The sequence below is a fragment of the Nomia melanderi genome, chromosome 2 (genome assembly GCF_051020985.1).
Source record: "Nomia melanderi isolate GNS246 chromosome 2, iyNomMela1, whole genome shotgun sequence".
NCBI lineage: Eukaryota > Metazoa > Arthropoda > Insecta > Hymenoptera > Halictidae > Nomia > Nomia melanderi.
The window spans coordinates 16,436,768-16,459,913 of record NC_135000.1 but is presented as its reverse complement, the minus strand read 5'-3'; the positions used below and the strand labels follow the sequence as shown (position 1 = coordinate 16,459,913).

Sequence of the window (23,146 nt, the reverse complement as noted above, 5' to 3'; positions counted from 1 at the left end):
AACCAGTTGCAATCTTAATTAAGGATGCTGATAGCTTCTACAAAGAGAAATTAAAAAGTCAGTTAATCCTTTCGTCCTGAATGGTACATATAGGTACCACGAACATTTTGAATTACCGAAAAGCTAGAAAACGCCTTAAAGATAAAGGAAAATTGTACCACACGGGCATCTTTGCTTGTGGTTGACATCTTAAGTGTTTTGGCTGATCAGTCCGCAGGCATAAGTCTTTTTTCCAAAAATTCATACTAAAAAACATACATATTCAGGAAGGAAAGAGTTAAACATCAGAACTACTGCATTCGTCAAAATAACAAGTTTCAGTTTTACTTCGCAATTATTGATATTTTAAACGTTTAAAATATCCTACTTGAGTTGAAAAATAAAGTTACATTTGAATTCTATAATGAACATATAAGAAAATCAAAAAAGAAACTAGTATTACAATTTTTATAAGGATTACATATTAATCACACAAAACGTTCGGTAGACCTAATATCAAAAGGAACAAGTAACAAATCCAGTCTCCAAATAACAATTTATCTCCCAATGACTAATCGAATCAAACTCATCACATTTCAAAAACCCTCTTCGTTAGAAAATCTATCTTCGTTAGAAAAATCCCTAGAATTCTTCCTCGCCGAAGAAAATGTCGCTGATTCCAAAGAGGATTAAAATTAATCCCGCGATTAGCGATGCCGTCGAAAACTGGCAAAAGTGATAGAGAATCGAAGGGAAACGGCGTTTTCTCCTCTGACGAGGCAGAGTTTTGATGGCCATGGGAGTGAGAACGCCAATCAAGAGCCGTCATTCAGCCTTAATTAACAGGCCAGGAACACCGGGCCTACGATAAGGCCTCGCGCCACAGGCTTGTTCTGGTAATGACATTGCAGCCGTAATTATCTGATCGGTTGGTCGTGTGCGCCTCGTTTCGCCGCGGGATTTTCCGTGAATTCTGGACACCGGGTCCATCCACGGCTCGTCTAGACGTCAGGGTTCCGTGATTCGAAAATTCACCTCGCAGCGCCACGGAAAATCGAGTTTCCAGGCCAGGCCTTTCTCCCTTGGCCAGCGTCGCATTAATTCGTTGAACCGAGTTAGACCGTTTCAAACATGCTACAGCCTGGCCCGGTCGGCCAGGGTGCGTTTACACTGTCGCGGCAAACTGCGCGTGTACTACACCACGGGCAGAAGCTTCGACATTCGCTGCGCCCCATTAACCAGTTAGCTGTTTTCGACGAGTATACTTGTCAAGAAGAAATGGCAAGATTTTATGTTATGACCAGTATACTCGTCATGCGTAAACGGTAGTGATAATTTGCAACGAACAAATGAAAAATATGAATAATTATTATGAAAAAAACTCTATATAGTGTACATTGTTATAAAAATAATATTCGTAAATGATCAAGATGTTAGTGTTCGATTAAACTAATCATTTTTCTAAGTAATTGATTTTTCATGAATTCTTTTCCTTCTTATGGAAACTATATATGTTCAAGTCCAGTAAATATATAAATGTTAGTAATAAAATTAAAAAAAGAAACAATCATTTCATTACAACTTAATTCTATATTATAACAGCCATGCATACTTTGTGTTTGACGAGTATATTCGTCATCGGTTACTTTTTGCGACACATTTTAGGTACATACTTTTCAAAGAGGTCGCGGCAGTTAACTGGTTAAGCGAGCCCGGAAGACACTCGAACCGTCTAATGAGAGACATTATCCAAGTGTCCGGGATTGATTTTCTTCTATTCGAAGCACACCGCCCACTCGAAACTTCAACTGCCGTTCGCATTTGCATTCTGTGAGCAGAACGGAGGGGAATGGAAAACCCGATGTTAGACTCGGTTCGTTCACGGCCAATTTATAACGTCACCGAGAGCGTCTGTTTCACTTTCCCGGTTCAATTCAGTGCTTGAAATTTGATAATTAAACCCTTTTCCTACTATATTGTGTCAGACTTGTTATGAAATTTTTGAACCGAAGTCAACTAATCTGAATGTTGTTTATTTTTCATGTAAATGAAGTATTACCTGCCTGTTATCGATCTTTAAGCTACAGAGTAAACGTAAATACAAAAAAACCATCGAATTTCTTTCTTTTTATAGTAAATTATTAATGATAAAGTAGTTGTTTTATAAAAAAAATACCGGAATTTTTCGACAACAATATCAAAAAAAAGGAACGAAATGCAAAAAGTTGGTTATCTAGTGATAGAGCTCAACGATATACTCTCCCGTTATGTTTTCGTTGCTTTTGCAATGATTATTACTATTTGTATCTCACAGAAAAAATATTTTTTTACGAAAATTAATGTGTACCAGTGGTAGTTTACACAACGAAAAACGTCTTGACTCTTTATCACTGAAATTTTTAAAGATCTGTTTCCCATTTCCGTTTGAACGATGTACTTCCCAGAGTTCTGTTACTGTCGGGTAGTTAAATGCTTATATGTTTCTATTGGTTAATCCTTATCGATAAAGTATTTATTTTGTTTAATGAGATTTTGGCGACCGAACCTTACTAAGTTTATTATTGTTAGATGTGAAAAGAAACAGCGGCTGTATTTGAAAGCTTTAATACGAAATGATATTTTTCCATTTGCGAAGAATTAGTCTCCGACACAGGCACGCAAAGTTACTTCATCACTGTACATTTTTACAAAACACGTGTGGTCTGAGAGTGTCCTGAAGTCGGTCTGAGTAGAAAGTATCTCATTATAAGGTAGACTCCCTGCAGTGAAGAATTAGGTTGCAGGAAAGGACCAAAAAGTAAGGTACTTTCGTAAGGGCATTAGGAAAAAAGTGAATGTATAATTAATGCGAAATTTCATACTTGATTTAACTAAACTTTAATAATCCTCTCGTATATTTAAAAACTCGTGTCACTTTTTAATATAAATTTCGAAAATTCGAATTAACTGAATTAAAAGTGTAGAATCTGTTACGAACTATATTATACTCAGTAAAGATCAATAATCTTATTTACTTATTTTTATGAAATTTAATTGAGTAACAAATGTTTCAGAGATTCAGTACAGAATAACAATCACCATAAAATTGCTCACTTTACTGTTTATACGTTTAACATAACTAAAGAATTAAAAAACATTTGTCATCGAATTTGAAATAATATACAAAGTAAGTGAAAAGAAAAGTTTCTGCATAAAAAGAATCAATATGGAAATAAGAAAATCAAGTAACGGTTAGGAAAACATCAATAATTTTAATATTACTGTAATAGTGACCTTTAATTATATTATTACGTATCTACTTATAATAATAAAAATTTGTGAATATTTTGATTTCGGTAATTCACCGTTAATTTTCGATGTGTTTCCTTGATTATAAACTTTTAAAAATGTATATTATATATGGGTATAATCTCGTTACAAAAATTAATTATAACTTGTTAGAAGAAGGTTGATGGGAAGATGCCAGGTAGATTACTTGACGTTATGGTACCCTGTTCCTTGGCTATACTTTTTTCCTTCTTTCATTGTACAAAGACTTTGAATCTTAAAGCAGACAAGTCTTATTAAAATCTTGAAAAAAAATAAAGAGCAAAAGCAAATTACTAACTAGTAAAGTTCAAGCGAATTAAAATTTGTAGAAGGGAAGTTCAAGGAATGTGCTTTAATCAGAAATTTAATCTCTTTGTCGAGTGATTGTACTCACGATGCGATGAAATGTCATGAAATTTGATGATTTATTTCGTAACTTTATATATTCACATGTAAATGCGCGAAACTCGTTGTTTATTAATAATGTTTTTAGAACATGAGTGCGTTATGAATATTCTACGGTCAGGTTTCACTGTTTCAGATCAGCAAAAGAAAATTTTGTTTGCGCGTCAGTAAAATCACGGTTTTACTGTTCGCTGATTAAAGCGGCAAATTTTGTTTGCTGCCTGTGACGCCCTACATGTTCGTAAATCCACGCATCGATTCACCTGCTAACAATATTTAAAGCCGAATGAGAACCGGCTAAAATTAGTAGCCCCGAAATAGCAGGTATTTTTTGGAATAACATTTCCTTGTACGTGAATAAAAACTTTGTGTTTATTAAATTTAGCGAGGTCAGAAATTATTCAACGATGAAAACTATTTTATAGAGAAAAAGAAAAGAACTGCAGTGACGGTTTTTATTGTAAAACGAAAATAATTATAAAATACAATTCATTCGGGAAATACTGTGATAAATATTCTTTCACGTTTCATAAGAATGTCGAATATAACATTTATTTTCATTTTACACTAGAAGTTACGTTATATTATAGTTTCTTTACATAAAAGAGAGGAAAAGCAGCGTAATGTTAAAACAAAATGATTAAACGAATGATATAACAGAAATCAAAAATGAAATTCGTTTAAGAAATAGATATTCTCTTGTCTTGTATGACAATGTATGATTATATAATGTTAACGTTACATATATAAAATACAATATTTTATTTCGCCATATATCATTTTCTGTGTATTAACTCTTTAGCCTCCATATATTCGATCTTATTACAAGCAAATCTCCAATTGTTCTCTTTTATGTCCTCATCTATTTCTTTTAGCCTTTCTCTTTCATCATCCACACCTCCATTGGCACACCTATCATGGATACGTCTCTTGTCTCCTCTTCATCCCCTGCACACATTCCTATCTTCACAACCCAGTACCTCTCACCCTCATCGCATTTCCCAATCTGTATCTCGTAACTCTTATACCTTTATCTTCGTTTCACACACCTTCCGGATATTTCGGTTCCACATTTGTTCTCTTTCTTTGTTTATTTTATTGTATTATCCACCTCGTGTCCAGTTTTTAGGCATTCCCGATTCTGTTCGCGTTTTTTCTTTTCTTTTTGTCTCATCCCTTCTAAACTTCTGTTCTATAGCACCGAATTTCCTTCTCCACTTACCCTATAATTTATTCTGCAATTGTGAAATTACCTTGTCATTAACAATTTATTAGAAAAGAAAAAAATAGTAATTACTCCTTACCTTCGTTTATTCAAAAGATTAATTATTTGATAGGAAAAACTCAGTTTTTAAAGTCAAACTTAGTTTAAAACCTTCGTCATCAGTCTAATACGATATCAAAAAGCAAGGTGTCAATGATGGTGCAGTCGTTTTCAAAACATGAAAAATAAAATAATTTTAATGAATATGGTGTCTCTTACTAATATTTAAATCATTATGTACAAATATGTTATATAAATTTAGTTGAAACGCACTTTTTCAATATTTGTAGAGAGTAGAATATTTGTTTCTCTGAAGCTTACCCATATAACCAGAAAGGAGATGATTTTATTAAAAAAAAAATGGATTAAAAATATTAAATAAAGTCTAGTAACTTATTATCGAAAGGATCAAGATTAAAATTGTGTGGATCCCCCGAAGATTTCGTTGACGCGAAATAAAATCTGTTAATATAACCGATAACATGTTATCCTATACAACCAAAGAACAAAAAAGTATTAAATAAAATACTTTAATCTAGGACCTCGTTATCGAAAAATCCCAATTTGTAAATATTTTAAGCTTGTCTATATTTAACAAATTTCTGGTCAGATGTATTCAAATTCGACTTATCTAAAAATAAAATTTTATCTATATAAAAAAAATGTTATGCTACAATTTTTCTTATTCTCTCATAAGGAGTAACTGTCTGTCGATTGATTATTCAAGTATTCATTATTGTATTATTCATTTTCTTGAAAGAAAAGTGTGAAATGAACAAACTTTTCTCTACACTTCAAACTTATTATTTCATTCAGGGTCATTATCATTCTGGTTGATCCAGTAGTTGTAGGACATCCTGGTTAATTACTTTACTTCTTAACTTTTTGCGGTGAGCCTGTACCAGCATTTCTTGTAGAATCGTCGTCTTCCTTTTTGCTAGCCCAAGTTTTTGTTCTCCTTTTATTTCTTATCTACCACCAGTATATTTTCCTTACCTTTTCCTCTATTCTTTCATCTAGTCTCTCCACCATTTCCGTAAATTTTCTACCACACTTTCATTGACATTTTTCGCTTTCCTAGTTTACTTTTCAATTTTACCACCTTATATCTTAATGTGTAACAGTCTCACACCTATTTTACAATTTTCTTGCAAGTTTTTGCAATCACCATTGAACCATTTATCAACCCCACGAACATTTTGTAACAGATATTGTCTTTTTGAATTTGTTTTTAATGATGACTGTAATACCAATTATACAGTTCTTTGTTCACAGTTAATAATACATTATTGTATTTTAAGAAATTAGATTACATTCGAGTCTATTATACAGCAAAAAATTAAAATGGTAACGAGTAGGCTGCGTGTGTTTATATAAATGTCATATGCTAAAACATGCGAAGATTGTAAATATAGTGCAATATAATGCAACGAAAATGCCAATTTTACATTATGAATGCAATTTTAATTATACATCATTAAAATTTAATGTGACTTAAAATCTCAGTTAACACATTGTAGTGTATACGAAAGAAATATTCAAGAAAAGTCAGAAGTTCCATGACATTACACGATTCTTCTGGGCAGAATATCTCATTTTCGAGCTGAAACTTTAATATGATAATCTGACGTTCTAGAAATTTTTTAATTTTCTGTGAAAATTTTTAGAAAGTTTCTCTTGCGCATATGCATACAATATGGTCCTCGCAGAACATTTGAAATATTCAAATTATGCGGAATAAAAAATATTTTTTATCAGAGTCCAACAATAAAATAAATTCTTGTTCGGATTCAATTTTTTCACCTAGTTTTTATAATATATATAATGTGCAGTTACATAAATATCTGCAGTTTACTGATAAGGAATAAAAATATATTCATATTAATCCTTTCTTTTGCAATATCGAGTCGTGACTCGAGTCAAATTCGTGATGAAAACTTTCAAACGAATTCGATAAATCTAAATGTTATTTATTTATTTTTAACACAAATGAAATATTATTTATCTACTACCAATCTTTAATCCTCAGTGGTTTTATTAAGCACAGTCCTCAAAGAAAGTATATTAAAGGGGTTAAAGCAAGAAAAAACGAGTACTTCATATAGTAAAGACCTCGAAATTTTAAACTCTGATTCGGATAACCCAATACAACGAATACCGATGTTGAAGCAGCATCGTTTTCTGAGCATGTTCAACTTCAACTTTTGTCAATAATATTTATTGCTTTGCGATAGTAGAATGCGGTCGTGATGAAGTTTTACCTCGATAATGAAGTTGCAAACTGCATAGAACTATCGAGCAATTTGCTTTCATTTATACAAGTAATTATTAGGTGTACGGAGTATAATCAATGATGTTGGAATTTCTAATTAGGCAATTCAGTAATTAGGTTGAGTTCGCGCAGCCATACTACTTAAAACATTGTATGTCAGATTTTCTATTCGATGTTAACATGTAAACATGTTCATATTATTTTATTTAAGGGTCATATATCATCTAATGAATGAAAATAGTAATAAGAAATATTACAACCTAATAATTAATACGTGTCTTGATTGTGTTGTTGTTACATATTAATTATACAAATAACAAAGAAAACTATAACATTATTTTATATGTAATAGTTCATGCATTTTCAAATATTACATAAACCCACAATTTAATTAAGGTCTAAGAAAACTCCGCGATGTATGATTTAGAAAGAACACTATATTTTATTGAAATGTTTATTTATGTTTTTATAACAATTATACAAAAGATTTAAAGTAATAGAATAATAATATATTTCTCAAAAATTTATGAGATTTATCAAAATTTATCGTGAAATTCTTTTGGAAACCTAAAAATATAAGATAAAATTACAGTGTTACATTATCGATAACAATTATATAAAGCGATAAAAAATTACATCACTTACAGTTGACGTTACATATAATGTATTTTCAGAACTTACAAAACAAAATATAACGTGTGAATATTCATATTTATTTCTAACTATGAATTTGATTTCTTTGGTACATTTACTTTTTCACATTTCTATCGCAGATTTTTCTTTTTATATGAGTAACAGAAACAATTTCTATACAATATTTATGGTACTTTGCTGTGATATTGTCATAGCAAAATAAAAATCAGCTTGCTATAAACAAATATTTATTGTAGCAATAAAAGTAATATTTACCCGACACGTCGGTTCTGTTCAGTCAACGTGAAATACTACAGTACAGCTGCCTGCATCAACCTGAAAATTGAAACTGAAAGTTCAATATGATTCTTTTTATCAATTTACGCATCAGTGAAACATATTTCCACTGTTAACAGTCCAAGATTGTAAAAATTACGACACATAGAAAAAGAATATTACAGATTTATCACAAGATGTTCTTTTAATCGTAAAATGCAAGATTCTATTATGTAGTTTTATTATTGAGAAATATTTTTAGCCAAAATAACAGACACGAACATTTTAATTAGATAGAGTAAATCTGAAAATAACAAAATCACGTTTGCGTGCCACCAATATGTTAAATCTGACAGCTGTCATGTCAAAGTCTCATCGAATAGACTACAATTTTGTTATTTCAGTAAACTTGATTTCAGAATTTTGAATTCATATTTTTTAAACGTCGAGTACACTCTTTGTGATTTAGGCAATCGCAAAAGAATTGACTCTTTGAACTCATAACCCTAGTGTTACGTCACAGCTCCGGCTCGAAGGACTCAAAATGTGACGTCGCAGCGTGACAACCTCGATAGTTGCACGCCCGTACACGATTATTAACGCGGATTTAATTCCTCGGCTAGGGTTGTAAATCCCAGCTTTAACTTTAGGTCTCGTTAATACTCGCGACGCTTCGATTTCCAAATTTCTTCAGAAATCGACTGATTCGATTCTGATCTCCGAATGATTGAGATCAGACCACCGGTTTCTCACGATACTGAGAACCCGTTTGATGTTGCGCGTTTCGAGACGAACGAATTCTCGAATTTCGAATTGGATGCTTTTTCGGAGTGTGAAGCTGGAGTGTAGTTGTCCCGAACGATGGACTTGCAGAATCTGATAGAATCTCGTTACTCCGAACGGTTGAGTGTCTGAAAATCTGATCGGTATCTGCTTGGTGTCTGAATGACAATTCGTAACTGTCGTGACTGATTGTCCCGAACGATGGACTTGACTGGAAGACTGAGTTTCTTCATTGAGATCGTAACTGAACTAATCTGAATGAATGTTTGTCCCGAACGATGGACTTGATGAATGTGTGAAAGAATGAATGATATATCGTCACTCCGAACGGTTGAGTGATTCTGTGTTAACTGTGTTTCTGACTGTAACTGCGTAACTGATGCGAGTGCGATCATGTAGGTGTTTTTATACAACACCTACAGGTTTTGTATCAAGTGCGCTGATTGGAAAGTCGAAAATACCCAATCGGCGTATAATTCCAAAAATCGGAGGCGTCTTCGACGACGCTCCTTGGCCAGTCCTCTTGGTGCAAGGGTGAGGGCAATGGCCACGTGCGAGGGATCCTCGAAGATTTGTCGATGTCTTGGAAATTCCTCCAAGTTGACTCATGTCTGACGAAACTGTTACGAACGAGGTTCGAGTCGACCCTTCGGAAATTCCCGGTTTATGATATGGTCGGTTGTCTGTACGAACGAAGTAAAATTCCAAAACTATTGTCTGGACATGCGCGGATTAACTAAATGATTTTATCATGGTTTAGGGTGAAATTGCCCCTTGCAACAAAAATAAATAAACTGAGTTCGAAAAAAGCTAATCCCGAAAATAAATTTGTTGGCACGTCCATATCATAAACAAACCTTCGAGGATTTTCGCCGTTTTGTTCCGCATCGAACGGAACACATAGGATATCCTTTTAATACAGTGTATGCTAAAAGAATCTACAAAAATTCTGGCCAGATCAATTTACACAAATCTGTGGCGGCTGCGCGGCCAGCCACGAGTGTAGCGCAGCAGCGCAGACCATGACGAAAATCGACCGTTCATCGATCGTCAATTGTCTCCAGCATAGAATCCAAAAAGCGCATAAAAGGACGGATCCACGCTGAACGACGAAGTGTAAATCTAAACGTCGCGCAACTCACAAATAAAACATTTTTCTACGTACTATTTCTTTGCTGCATTTTTACCTTCACCACAAATCACACAAAAACGTTTACACACAATTTACACAAAACTATGTTTGTATGTTATATATTATACTGTATTCTATGTTATATGCTATATTGTGTAACGTAATATACATTATATTGTTCATTATAATGCATAATGTCATTGAATATAATATATTGATACATATATCTACTGCTATTGGGAGATGACTTGATGTCAATAGGTATCTTTCTGATTTACAGCTTTATAATTTTGATTGATTACGGGTAATTGTACAGATGTATAGTAAATTAGCGATTGAAAATATCAGAAATTAGGAAATAAAAGTAATAGAAAATTGGGTGAAAAGAATGAAAAAAAAAATGAATCAGTCCTCAGCCAGTCCATCAACAATTCCTCAGCCTAGCTATCAAGTGATCTCGTAGCAATACATACTTGCATATCTGTATGAATGATGTGATCTTGATGGATGAATTCATATGCAAGTAATACGTTATTCAATGTCTACTACAAACAGTGCAATAGATAACATTGTTGTTTCTCACACTGGAGGGAAATAAATTTTGTCGGAACTTAGTCCACAGTTATACTAAAATACCTACACTCCTACAGTGAATGGATTATGCAGTAACAATCAAGTAGAGTCGAATGTCGCAGTGTAAAGGTTAAGACATTGTTTCGAATTGTCTAACGCCAACAGACCCCATAATTTCGTTTACTCACCTAGGTCACGCAAAACGATATACTAGGCAACTAAATGAGCTCGTGGGATTTTCGTACCATTTTATTATCATTTCAGTCCTTTTAATCCGACGTATCTTCGGATAAGATCGACCATCAACTCTGACCTCACTTTCATATATAAAGAAGTTCTTGAAAATAAAAAGTGTTGTTCTTTTTAACTTTTGGGTTTCTTATGATATTGAAGTGAAACTATTTATTTTTTAAATTATTTCGGATATTTAACGCTTTTGACGTATCAATAATTGCAAAATAAAAAAATCGAGACCCGTCATCTTAATGAGTAAGGTTATGCTAGTGTTAAAGAACAAATTATTATGCATTCATGCATTTTCGTGACTTTTATTGACTTACTTTATTTTAATGTGAATCAATGTTGCATTTTACTTCTAAAAAATATTCAATATAGAATTTTTATAGAAAAGCATACAATTAATAAAAGTATTTATACAGAATAATGAAAATGTACAAACTGTACGAAGGAAGATTGAAAAATACAACTTGCTGAAGAATTTAGGAAGTAATAGGAACGATACACAGTAAAAATAGAATCAACCATTCCTTTCAATAATGTCATAAATTTCAAAATCACCACTCCAGATATCGTTTGTAATAAACATTACGCCCATTATAAAAAAACGAAGATGAAAAAAAAGGAAGAAATTTCTTATTAATATCTTTCCTGATTAAAAACATTAGAGAAAAATGGAAAATCACTAGTGTTCGATGTATAGTGATTCGTAAATGTATATTCACATTTTAGATAAGAAATCTACGCATGAAAATAAGGAAAAATGTTCTATGAATTTATGTCTTAACTTTTTAGTTACAAATTTTTTAAGAAAATATTAAAAGTATTCGCCTCGTGCTTCAACAAACTGTAGGGTTACTAAAATAAAAACTCGCTCAACTGTTGGTGGAATTGAGGCTTGGGCGTTTTCGCACTGTTCCATGTCCGAATGCCTCTGAAGAGCATCTTCAATATCCGGTTCAGTAGCGAACAACCGGGCGATCAATTCGTTTTTGTTGCCCGACACAGGCAGATTCCTAATTTTTAATTGTTCCTTCAATTCGGCCATGGCCAAGTCATTGAAATTTATCTTTCCTGCCATTGTACCACGGTTCAAACTAAATTATATGACCACTTAATAAAAGTTCATTAATCTTTGCGAATAAAACAAAATCAGTCTAAATTCTTCGTTCCACTAAGCACGTCGCAGTACAACTAAAAGTTCAAAAGTTCTAAAACGTACAAAATTCACAGTGTTAACCTGAATTACCTGTAATTACCTGTATAGAAAAATCTGATTACCTGTAATTGTTGAAAGGAAGTCATTAGTTTGTTTTATTAGGGCCATGTTACTTAGAAATAATGGAATTTACATGGACAACTAGGTACATCTTACAAGAGAATTGCTCGAGTAGTCTCTTCTCAACCTTAACTCATCTTTGTAAGATAATATCGTACAGGGCTGTGTTATTATGCATACAATTTTAAACATATTCGTTTGACAATTTAGAAAATATAAGTAAGCAATAAATCACAAAATAAACTCTGTAAACATAAAATATAACAAGAGTTTTAGATATAAATACAAGATCAAAATACAAAACAATAATTTTCTGATATAAAATGAGGGTTATACGATTATAGTTCTATTTTGTTGGTATTGACTTTATCAGATCCTAAGCAAGATGAAAATTTCAATAAACTGCAATATATTTTTCATTTTGAATAAGTTTTGATTAATCAAGACAATATCGAATGTTTGCGAAGTAAATTGTTGGTCAAACTAATTTACTCTTGGAAGTATAATTGACTGGTGCATGTTTAAGCAATTTCTACAAAATTTTCAATTTATTTTTTCAGCAAGTGGTTTCGGTCTACGAGTGGTACGTGGTAACCCAGGGCCTGACGGACGTACTTATGCATATGTGTTGTGGGTTGTGCCAGATGGACCTGCAGCCAAAGCCGGCATACAACGCGGCAACAAGGTAAGGGAATGCCCTACATATATATTTTCCTTGTGCAAAACTAACGAACTTGAATATGGACAATTTACATATTTCCTACATGTTTTCTCTGACGTTTCAATTACGAACTCGCTTTAAATAAACATTTCAAACTCATATTTTCTTAACCATTGTCACCAGAATATATCATGTATTCGCATTATAAATGAATAGTGGTGATGGCCAACAGATGAAATTATTAGTCAGGGTAAAATAATCCAAATTATTAAATAAAAATATACGTATGAATTTTTTCCTTCAACTATATATAATACTTTAAAAATAACTGCTTGAAATATTATTTTATTTAGATTCAATGAAAAAATTTGATAATACGAGTATATTTATCATTTCGTCTGTATGATGTAAATGGATTAATAGATTCTTACCGACATTTTTCACTTACGTATATTACAATATCTAACATAACAACTTGATCTCAAAAGATTTATATTCTTTATACTGTATAGTGTGAATTCAATTTAGAAATGATTTTTTAAATTTAGACTAAAGTAAAAAAAGGACACTCTCGCAATAGGTGTCCACTGCTGCCGGTGACGTTGTTGTAAGCGGTTAATGCGTGCGAGTATCGACAACTATTCTCTGCAGCTGTGATTTTAATTAAGTTATCGACAGCTGCGCAGATCGGAAACGTGATACAATCGCGAACGTGGACTGCGACGTTATATTTCACAAAATCGCACGAATTCATTGACATATGGTCGCTCGGTTTTACACAGTGGAAATGATTCTGCAAATAAGTAATTACAGGTTCACACGTAGTTGACCCTTTTGTATCGCGGTTTTAAAAGCGAGTCGATTATAAAAGAAGTACCAGCAAAGGAATCGCTGTAATTCAAAGTGTGAAGTTTCGTGTCGCCTGTTTGTTTCAACGTTTTTACTTCTCTTTAACTACGTCGAATATAAAAGTGAAGCTACAAAGGAAAACAAAATATTGCCATTGATATTATTATTGTATTTCTCTCTGTATTCCGATGCTAAAGTTACAAAGTTTTATTTAAATATTTTTATTGACACTTTTATGCAGGGATTTTTATGAAGTATCGTAATATTTTATTCATTACAGACAGGTTACTTCGTTCCTTTGTTAATCGACATTTTGTAAATTAGTTTTCTTTAATGCCTTCTATAAAACTGTGTCGCTGTATTTATGATTAATACTAAACTTATCGCAACCGGTCAGATGACCGGTTTTAACCAGTTAACTACGTTCAACAAGTATACACGACATCTTAAAGTCAAGATGATACTAATTCTTTCAACGATAAATTATTTCTTGTTTCAGATATACATGTCATTTTCCTACGTTTTGCTTTAGCTTTACGTTAGAATATATGCTAGGTGCATTTTGCCTGCATTAGATGGGTATACAATCAGTATTTGATTTTATTGCGACTATTATCAGAGAATTTTGAAATTAAATTCTACAGTTAACAGGTTAAAATTTGATTTAAAATTTTACGTTTTATTTCGTCCATTTAACTTGACCCCTTGCCCTACGATTTCTTTCTCAACTATGATCGATACACCTTTACTTTACTTACACCGATAGTTTATTATTAAAAATTTATTCAATAAAACCAAAAATCCTGGGCATATTCTATGTTTATGTTTGCTCTAAACTATAATAATTGATAACATGAGAGTGATGTTCAATTTGTATTCACAAAAATGGAGTAAAATTTATGTTTATAATAAGGTAAGCGGTTAATAATCTTTCTCATTTAACTTTGCTACGAAAAATCAAGTGTTGTGCAAAACACTCAAGATCCTCTAGCAATTAACCTGTCAATTGTGGAATTTAGTTTAAAAAACCTCTCATTTTGCGTGCAATAAAATCAGAAAATGAAGTGTATAGTCGTCAAACGTAAGATGGATACACCTAGGGTATATCTTAATGAAAAACAAAAGCAAAACGAAAGAGTATTATATGTTTATCTGAAAAAATTAATAATTTTTTCATCGTTAAAAGAATTTAATTATTATTAAAAGAATCATTTCAAACTTTAAGATGATATGTATACTCGTCAAACGCAGTTAAATGGTTAACTTTACTACGAAAAATCAAGTGTTATGCAAAACACTGAAGATCCTCTATGAATGAATATATCAAACGCTTTTTCTTTGTGTACAAAATAACGAAAGCGAGGTGTTTCTCGCAGGTGCTAGAATGGGCTGGTGTATCGCTGATAGATCGGAGCTTCGAGGAAGTGTCTCAGATAACCGATCGCAGCGACGATGTGGTCGAGCTGGTGGTCGAACAGGCTCCTGACACGTAAGTACAACAAAGTAGTCGACCGAACCTCGTCAAGCTGATTGTATTACCGATGCATTTGCCTGAACGCGAACGCAGCGGGGATCTGCTGGATGATCTAGGTACGGTACCAGCGACGGGGAAAGTACCAGGAAACTTGGGCATGCTGATGGGTGAGTATCGTGGAGAGTTACGGCCCATTGATTCACGTTTCATCCGGTGAAAAAAAAATCGACCGTTAGACGTCGAGTATTGGTAGAGTGTATACCCAGCTTTGAAATCGATAACTCGTAACGGAGACTCGTAGCGTCTCGAGAAAAACGTTTCAGACGTGTTCCGAATGGATCACGCTCGGAAGCGGCAGCTATCGATTTCGCATACGAATCAGGTTAAAGTACGTTTATTTTGCTTCCCTTAACGGCTCGTGAGTTTAGGGTGTTCACGGATTCATGGCACGGAGTGTTTCAATGATCCTTGCCGTTCAGAGCATATGCCAACCATCTGTGAACGGTAAGTATTGTTGGGGCACGGTACGCAATGCTTGCGTCGCAGATCACGTATGGTACTCTTTAAAATGGACACGAAAGTCGTGATGAACGGTGGTTCAAAGTTGAAACATTTTTTTTTGTGCGATGCATAGTGTGTTTCGGTAAACCAGCTGGATAAAAGTACCAATTGATATATAACTCATTAAAATAGAAGAAAAGAAAGTTTTTCTTAAAAAACTATGTATTATACATAATATTTAATATCTAATAATATATAATAATGAAATTTTAATAATAAATAGATAAGTAAGAAAAATTGTGGTTTTTTTATATATCTTTGATTAAGCAATGTTAGTTCATACTAAAATTTTTCAAGTTCACATCCTTATTATTTCGATATTTGTATTTAAACGGAAATGATAAAATTATTCAGGGTTGTTAACGTTTACAGTTAAAATTTGTAATATATTTTCTATAAATACGAATAGACAATGCAGTACAAAAATTATCTGGTTCCGGGAGGTTCTTGAATTTTTTCAGTTTTTTCTAGATATAATTTTTCTAGATATAATATAATCTGTCCTTTATATATTTCGATATTCTCAGCTTAAAAAATCTGAAAATATTCAAAAACCTCGTGGAACCAGATAATTTTTGTGCTGCATTGTCCATTCGGTTTTATAGAAAACATATTAACAAATTTTAACTGCAAATGTTTGCAATTTTGCAAAATTCTATCATTTTTCTTTAGATATAAATATCGAAATAATAAGGTGGAAACTTGAATAATTTTAGTATCAGCTAACATTGCTTAATCAAAGAAATATAAAAAAATAATTTTTCTTACTTATCTATTAATTATTACAATTTTTTCACTTAAATCTTTTTATTAAATTAGATAAATTAAACCGTTCAATAAAATTATTAACAATTTTGTTATTATTATATATTATAAATAGTTTCCTAAGAAAAAGTTGGTTTTCTTTTGTTTTGGTGAAGTATATATTAATTGGGACTTTTGTCCGGCTAGATTGCTGAAATGGACCACTGTGCGATGTATCTCTTTAGATCGAGAAATAACGATCTGGTTAATAGGTATAATAGGAAGTGTAATAATTGTTTATGATTTTGTATGTTTTATTAAACTCATAATATTTGAATGACTTTTTAAATACTGGGTGTTCATGCGATTATCAATTAGCGCAAGTATTAACATTAAGTATATGGACGAAATAAATAAGAAAGAAGTTTCATTGTTGTTTCATGTCCACTGTAATAGTGTACGTGAAGTTTTAAAATTTATAACAGCTTTGAAAAAAATGAAAACGACTTTTAATTTTTTTAATGATTACCGTATATTTGTTTATATTGTAGAAGGGCTAGTGTTAAAATGAATTTCAACATTACGTAAGAAAGAAATAAAAATGAAAGAAATAAGTCTAGTATTTCGTATTATTGTATATACAATTTTTGTTTATTAATACTAAAACTACCGAGTATTCAATACGATTGATATGTTGTCCGTATAAAAATTGTAACAATAGATTATTTTCTGTATATAGCGCATAGATATTTTCCGTGCACTTACCAAATGGTAAGTTCCAATCCAATAAATGCTGGCTAGTAATTGCACGAACATCCTGTATACATAGTAGTAATTTACCGTTACATTATACATTTGTATCTGATATGACTGTTATCGTAGAGTTTTCCATCGTGATGCTATTGCAAATAGTTACTTATCGTTACACATGCTTATCAAATACTTAGAAATGTATTATTAAGCCAAGTATTTTAAGAATTCTTTTGTTTTCATCTATTACATCGGTGCATATGAAGCATTGGATTTTTAATCGGATTCCATAACAATAGAATTATTGTGTTATATATTTGCGTTTCAAATATAATAGAATTACTGTATTTTACATGAATTTTATTAGTAAAGATATTAGTATCTTTGGTACTTAATTGAACAGAAATGTGTTCAGATCATTGTTGTCGAAATCTTTAAATTATAGGAGGTAAGTTGATTTATTTCTAGAAAATCGTATTACCTGTAGTGTCTCTGTTGAATGATTTCTTTATTAAACAATAGTTGCTACCAAACGATTAATAAAATGTTCAAAATTTTCCCTTGATTCTGACTTTACCCGAAATGTAAATGCGCATGAGAATTTTTACGAATGAAATTTTAAAACTTCGCCTCGATTCATCATATACGGTAGTTTTAATTTCAAACAACGTCAAAATAATTTTATCCTCGAAACAATTAGTATTCCGCAAAAAAATCAAATAAGAATTCAACACGCAAGCAAAGACCGCTCTAAACTACTCTTATTTGGCGTAATCGAATGTATTGATCATCATAATCGACAATTCATATGCACCAACCTATTACACGTTTTAACAATATACGAAATCAGAATAATTCAAATATAACGTACGAAATATTAATAAAAATAAAATGAAACTGCAGACGAGCTGATTTTCTATGTTAATTATTAACACATTCGCGACTGCATATAATTTTCCATAGTCTATAGCTGAATACCGCAAAGGTATGTTATTTAACCCTTACGATTTATTTCGACTCAAATATTTTTGTTTACGTAATTTAATTTTGTTGCAATTTTATGGACATAACTATTATAAAGAAAAATAAAGCATTATTAGTTCGATGAAATGTATGTTTGAAAATAAAAATATTATTTTGGTTATGATAGGGCAGATTTATAAAATAATTTATTTAGTTATTTCCACTCAGGGGGTTAAATATTTATGAATATAGAAAACATATGATGGAATTATGTTATAAATATTTAACTTCAATTTTTTAATTAATGTGGTATTTATTGACCAGCATTCTTTTAAAAAATTAACACTGGAACTACCAAATGTGTCAAAATGGCACATTCCTGATTTCCTACTTTACAATTACTAAAAAGGTACACATGTTTTTTTTTAGAAATCCCGCAAGAAATTAATTTAATAATACCCAAACTGTAATGTAATCCAGTTGCAATCTTAATACAGTACGCTTATAGCTTCTACAAAGACAAACTAAAAAATCAGTTAAACACCAAAACTACTGTACAAGTTAAAATGACAAGTTTTAGTTTTCGTATTTCGCAACTCTTAATATTTTGAAATCGTCAAATATTCGAAAAGGTTTGAAAAATAAATAGTTTCACTCGAGTACTATAACGAATATCTGAAAAAAACTGAGAAAATCTATTGTTACAATTTTTATAAGGATTGCGTGTTAATCATATACGTTCGGTAGTTCTAGTGTTAAGTGCTTGTAAAGTCTAATGTTAAAACTGGGACTACGTTACCGGTATTCAGCTAAATAATTAAAAATATTAGGTCGTGTAATATGAAATGTCAGATATTGCGGAAAAAATAAAGCCTTATATAATGTTGTAAAACACGTTTAATCAATCAAAATATGCTGTATTCGATTCGATACACTTCTACCGACGTGCTTGTAATGAATTCGTTCCTCTTTTCAAAAATTATGAATGTTTAAAATGAGTAAATTCTAAAGACATCGTTATAAAGTACTGTTTACAGTTTATCACGCTCATTTTGCAAAGAAACATCAGCGGAACAAAATTTCGCAAATCAGCGCTACACTGTTCTTTTATCCACAGTATCGTCCCAAAATGTTTTGTATATTTTCAGCGGTTTTTGCAGCATTATTTCCAAGTTTGAAATAAAAGAACATTACACAAATGTCGACAGTACCCGTGTTTCCAAAAAGCGATGCAAGAAATAGTTATTATAATTCGGAAAAATTTGTTTGTAAAAGGTTACTCCGACAATCGACAATGAAACAGTTTAACGAGTTACATGAAGAACGGAGGAATAACAACAAGATTACGAACATTTATGAATACGAAAAACTCACTTATTACATATTACACGGCCTAATAACATAGAACTACGTTATCATCTTCCGAATGCGTTAATCAGTTACTGTGGAATTTACTTTGAAAAATCTCTTACTGTGCGCGCAATAAAGTCAAGCAATGAAGTATATACCCGTGAAACGCAGTGTAAATGTAGCTATAATATATTCTACCGATAAACTATAGCAAAACGAAGAAGAATTACATGTGTACCTGAAAAAATAACTAATTCACCGTTGAAAATATTGGTATCATTTCGAGTTTGAAGATGACGTGCATACTCGTCAAATGCAATTAACTAGTTAAGTGAAAATTAAGAACCAGTTTACGAAAACATGTCTCTCGACTCGGTAAGAATTATTTTAACGAGTACTACTCGTGCTGCTCGTAAAAAATGTGAACACCCGTCAACGTAAAAAGTTCCGCGTCCGATGCAAACTGTTTTTCTCACGAATGTCTCTGAAATGTTTTGCAGAAGCGGAAACGGATAAAACACCCTCATCACCGACGCGCAGGAAACTGCCAAAGACGCCGGTATAACGAGTTCATAAATTGACACGCCTACACGTGACCGTTTCTCTCTCTTTTTTCTATCTCTCTCTCATTTCCACGCAATGTACACGCATATGCATACCCACACAGGAAATGAAAAAAAAGGAATCAAACCAAAAGAAAAATAATGAAAAACCTCGACTAGACCGAGTTTCGTTAGTGTTAGCGGGGAACGTGCAACCAACGCACCATCTTGTACTCTCCTAGAACCAGAAGGAATAATCTGTCTACCGCCTTTCTCGGTCTGTCGCTTTGTATATAAATGTCACACGATTCGATCCCTAATGCGAGTACCGAGCCAACTTCTGTAACTTCTTAACGCTATTTGTACCACGTTGCTAGTTAGGAGATCGATGTGTAGGATTCTACCAAGAACAGGACAAACGTAGCGGCCAGCGACGTCGATAGAGTTGTGCGAAACGATCGCCTTTTGATGTAAATACATACTTACATGACAACACGCGCCCTTTGGTACAAACGAAACGAACGCGGAAGCGCTGAACATTTCGACCACCGATTCGCACCGGAGAAAGAACGGAGGACGCAGGGAAATTGGAAGAAACTTTAGTCTTTCTTGCTGTCCCTCGGAACGGAATGGTAGCGACTATTAGACAGTGGATTTTGTGCGTTTGTGATGGATAGGGACTGATAGAATGTAAACTAGAGAAATTATATATATTTTTGGAGGTTTTGAGAATATTACATTATTCTCGGTTTGTCGAAATTCTTAAACCTTTTTTGTATATTATCGTCAGTCTCGCGAGGAAACTTTGAAAATTAATGGAAATAAATGACACTTAGTTTTTTTGAGTTTAAATTAAATATTACTTTTCTGGGATTATTCTGGTATATAGAAGAAAATATTATTGTTAATTAAAAATTGTAATAGTAATTCTTCTTTGTATTTAGTCAATTGTTAATGACAAATTCTAGAGAGCACAGTTAGGAAAGAAATCATGAGGCAAGGGGTTAAGAGAAGGAATTCGTTCCTATTTAACCTTTCTTTCTTTGTATCACTTTGGGAAATCTTTATTTTCGCATAAAGATCCGCTGTCTAGTGATAATATTTATTTTACTATTGACTCTCGGATTTGAAAACGAATTTGACATACACACGTGTTAACCTAAATAGTAGTTTGTATTTATATATTTTTATTAGTACTTTCATAATATTAACACGTTCGTGGATACCTCATTAGATCGAAGTCGTATTTTTAAATGGAAATGTGTTTCATTGGTCTAGATAACGTTTCGAAGTCTGTCTTTTTGTGTATACTAGGTGTTAATTTTAACTGGAGAACCTAAATTATTTCCGCTATTATTAAAAGTAAGAAAAAATTGACTAAATAGAATGTATGTGGTTTTAAGGCGTGCATCTGATGACGATAAAAAAATTCTATTTAAGCATTCTATGTAGTCAATCTTCTCTTACTTTCAATAATAACGGAAATAATTTAGATGCTCGAGTTAAAATTAACACCCTGTATAATTAGCAGCTTCATGTTACTTCGTTTTATGAAAAGCACAAGTTTGTCTTATCCCAAGTTTAAACGATGTTTCATTGTTGATAGCTACAGCCATCTTGCTCACGAACGTGTTAATCCTATTTGCTTTGTATATCATATGTATTAACCCTTTAACGGCCATCATCGTGACGTATATAGGCACGCTACATTAATAGAAGATGATATTCAAATTTATTAACTTATTTGAATTCAGGATTTCGTTCATTTTTTTATATAAATGAGATGGTTTACCAACGAGGAATATTATCAATTTTATCTTGATAATTAAATGGGAATAAATTTAACACTAAACGTACTACGACCGGTCACATGATCGTTTCAAAATTTGATTAAAAATTCTGCATTTTCATTGGCGCATTCAACTTTATATCAACTCTTATATTGTTCGATTCGAATCAGTTCTTCAATCTTTGTCTCCTCTTCTGTTTCTGTTTTCACAAAAAAATTCAACGTTTAATTTATTTACTTTTATTTAATCGGTTGTTTTACCTGTTATAGTAGGAATAGATATATACAAAGTACAGGTACGTTTAGTGTTAATATTTAACTGGAAGTTTCAGGGTAGTGTATATACTGGGAAAAGTCGTGTGTTAAGGGGTTAATGAGCAGTTATATCTTCGATTTCTTTCTTGCCCTGGTTATTTTTCTCGTTTATTATATCTTCCGTCCATTATCTCTGCAAATAAAAGTATTCGACTAACTTAAAAGTCTTGTCGTTGTTCTTCTTAACGTGTCGATTGTATTATAATACACGACTAAATGTCATAAATAAATATTCTGCGAGATGATATAACGTTGTTGAGTAAAATAAAGGAATAATTTAATGAAGTTTCATATTTATGTTTTCAATAATCTAATTAAATGACATTTGCTTTCAAGATTCGCGTGCTTAGAACTGTATTGTTTAATATGCCTGTACCTTCATAAAGAAAAGGCGAAAAATATAGGCACATGAAATATAAAAATTAGAATCTTTTGTTAAGAATGTTGCTAAATTTACTTGCTTTCTTAATAGTAACTATTCTACTATGTTTTTTGTACCAAATGAATATTTTTTATGCACCGAAGAAGTAAAAATTAATATTTCACTTTGCCAAAAAATCTGAAAAGTCTGAAACTATTAAAAATGTCGAAAGAAGATACCCCTATCATGCTTCATTCATTTAATCCCATTTTGCTCTCATGGGGAGATCATATTTCGCGTGCTGGCCGTAAATTAAAATTAATGAGTCCTTGATGAAAACTATTGTATAACTGATTATACGGTAATGAATAAGATGGATTAACTGGTCGCTTTTAATTAAAGCACATACGTATAATCAGACTAACATTATAATAAACTTTCTATGCAATGAAATAATTAGTGAAAAATGATAAAAGCTCTTCCTAATTAATGGCGGGCATGATCATTAATGTTGGTGCCTCCTCTTTAACACTCTTCCTCACTGCTCACTGTTATGCGTGAATTTGCATTCTGTAATTCACTGTATTTCTTTTACGTAAAGTTATAATGCCCTGTTTTTATTCCCCTATGTTTCTAAAACTTGTT

At 32.2% G+C, this 23,146-nt stretch overlaps 1 protein-coding gene across 5 annotated transcripts in view; it reads left to right on the top strand.

The window, feature by feature from the left end:
* The window catches only part of Fife (regulating synaptic membrane exocytosis protein fife), a 210,823-nt gene that overhangs the window by 125,944 nt on the left and 61,733 nt on the right, over positions 1-23,146 (top strand). For all 5 annotated transcript variants that reach the window (XR_013001417.1, XR_013001418.1, XM_076374246.1 and 2 more), the window contains exons 12-15: positions 12,703-12,827; positions 15,029-15,141; positions 15,220-15,293; positions 19,995-20,053. Coding sequence is in view for 3 of the 5 variants with exons in the window: in XM_076374246.1 (XP_076230361.1) it covers positions 12,703-12,827; positions 15,029-15,141; positions 15,220-15,293; positions 19,995-20,053 (371 nt within the window). In the remaining 2 variants the exon portion in view is untranslated. The remainder of the gene's footprint in view (positions 1-12,702; positions 12,828-15,028; positions 15,142-15,219; positions 15,294-19,994; positions 20,054-23,146) is intronic.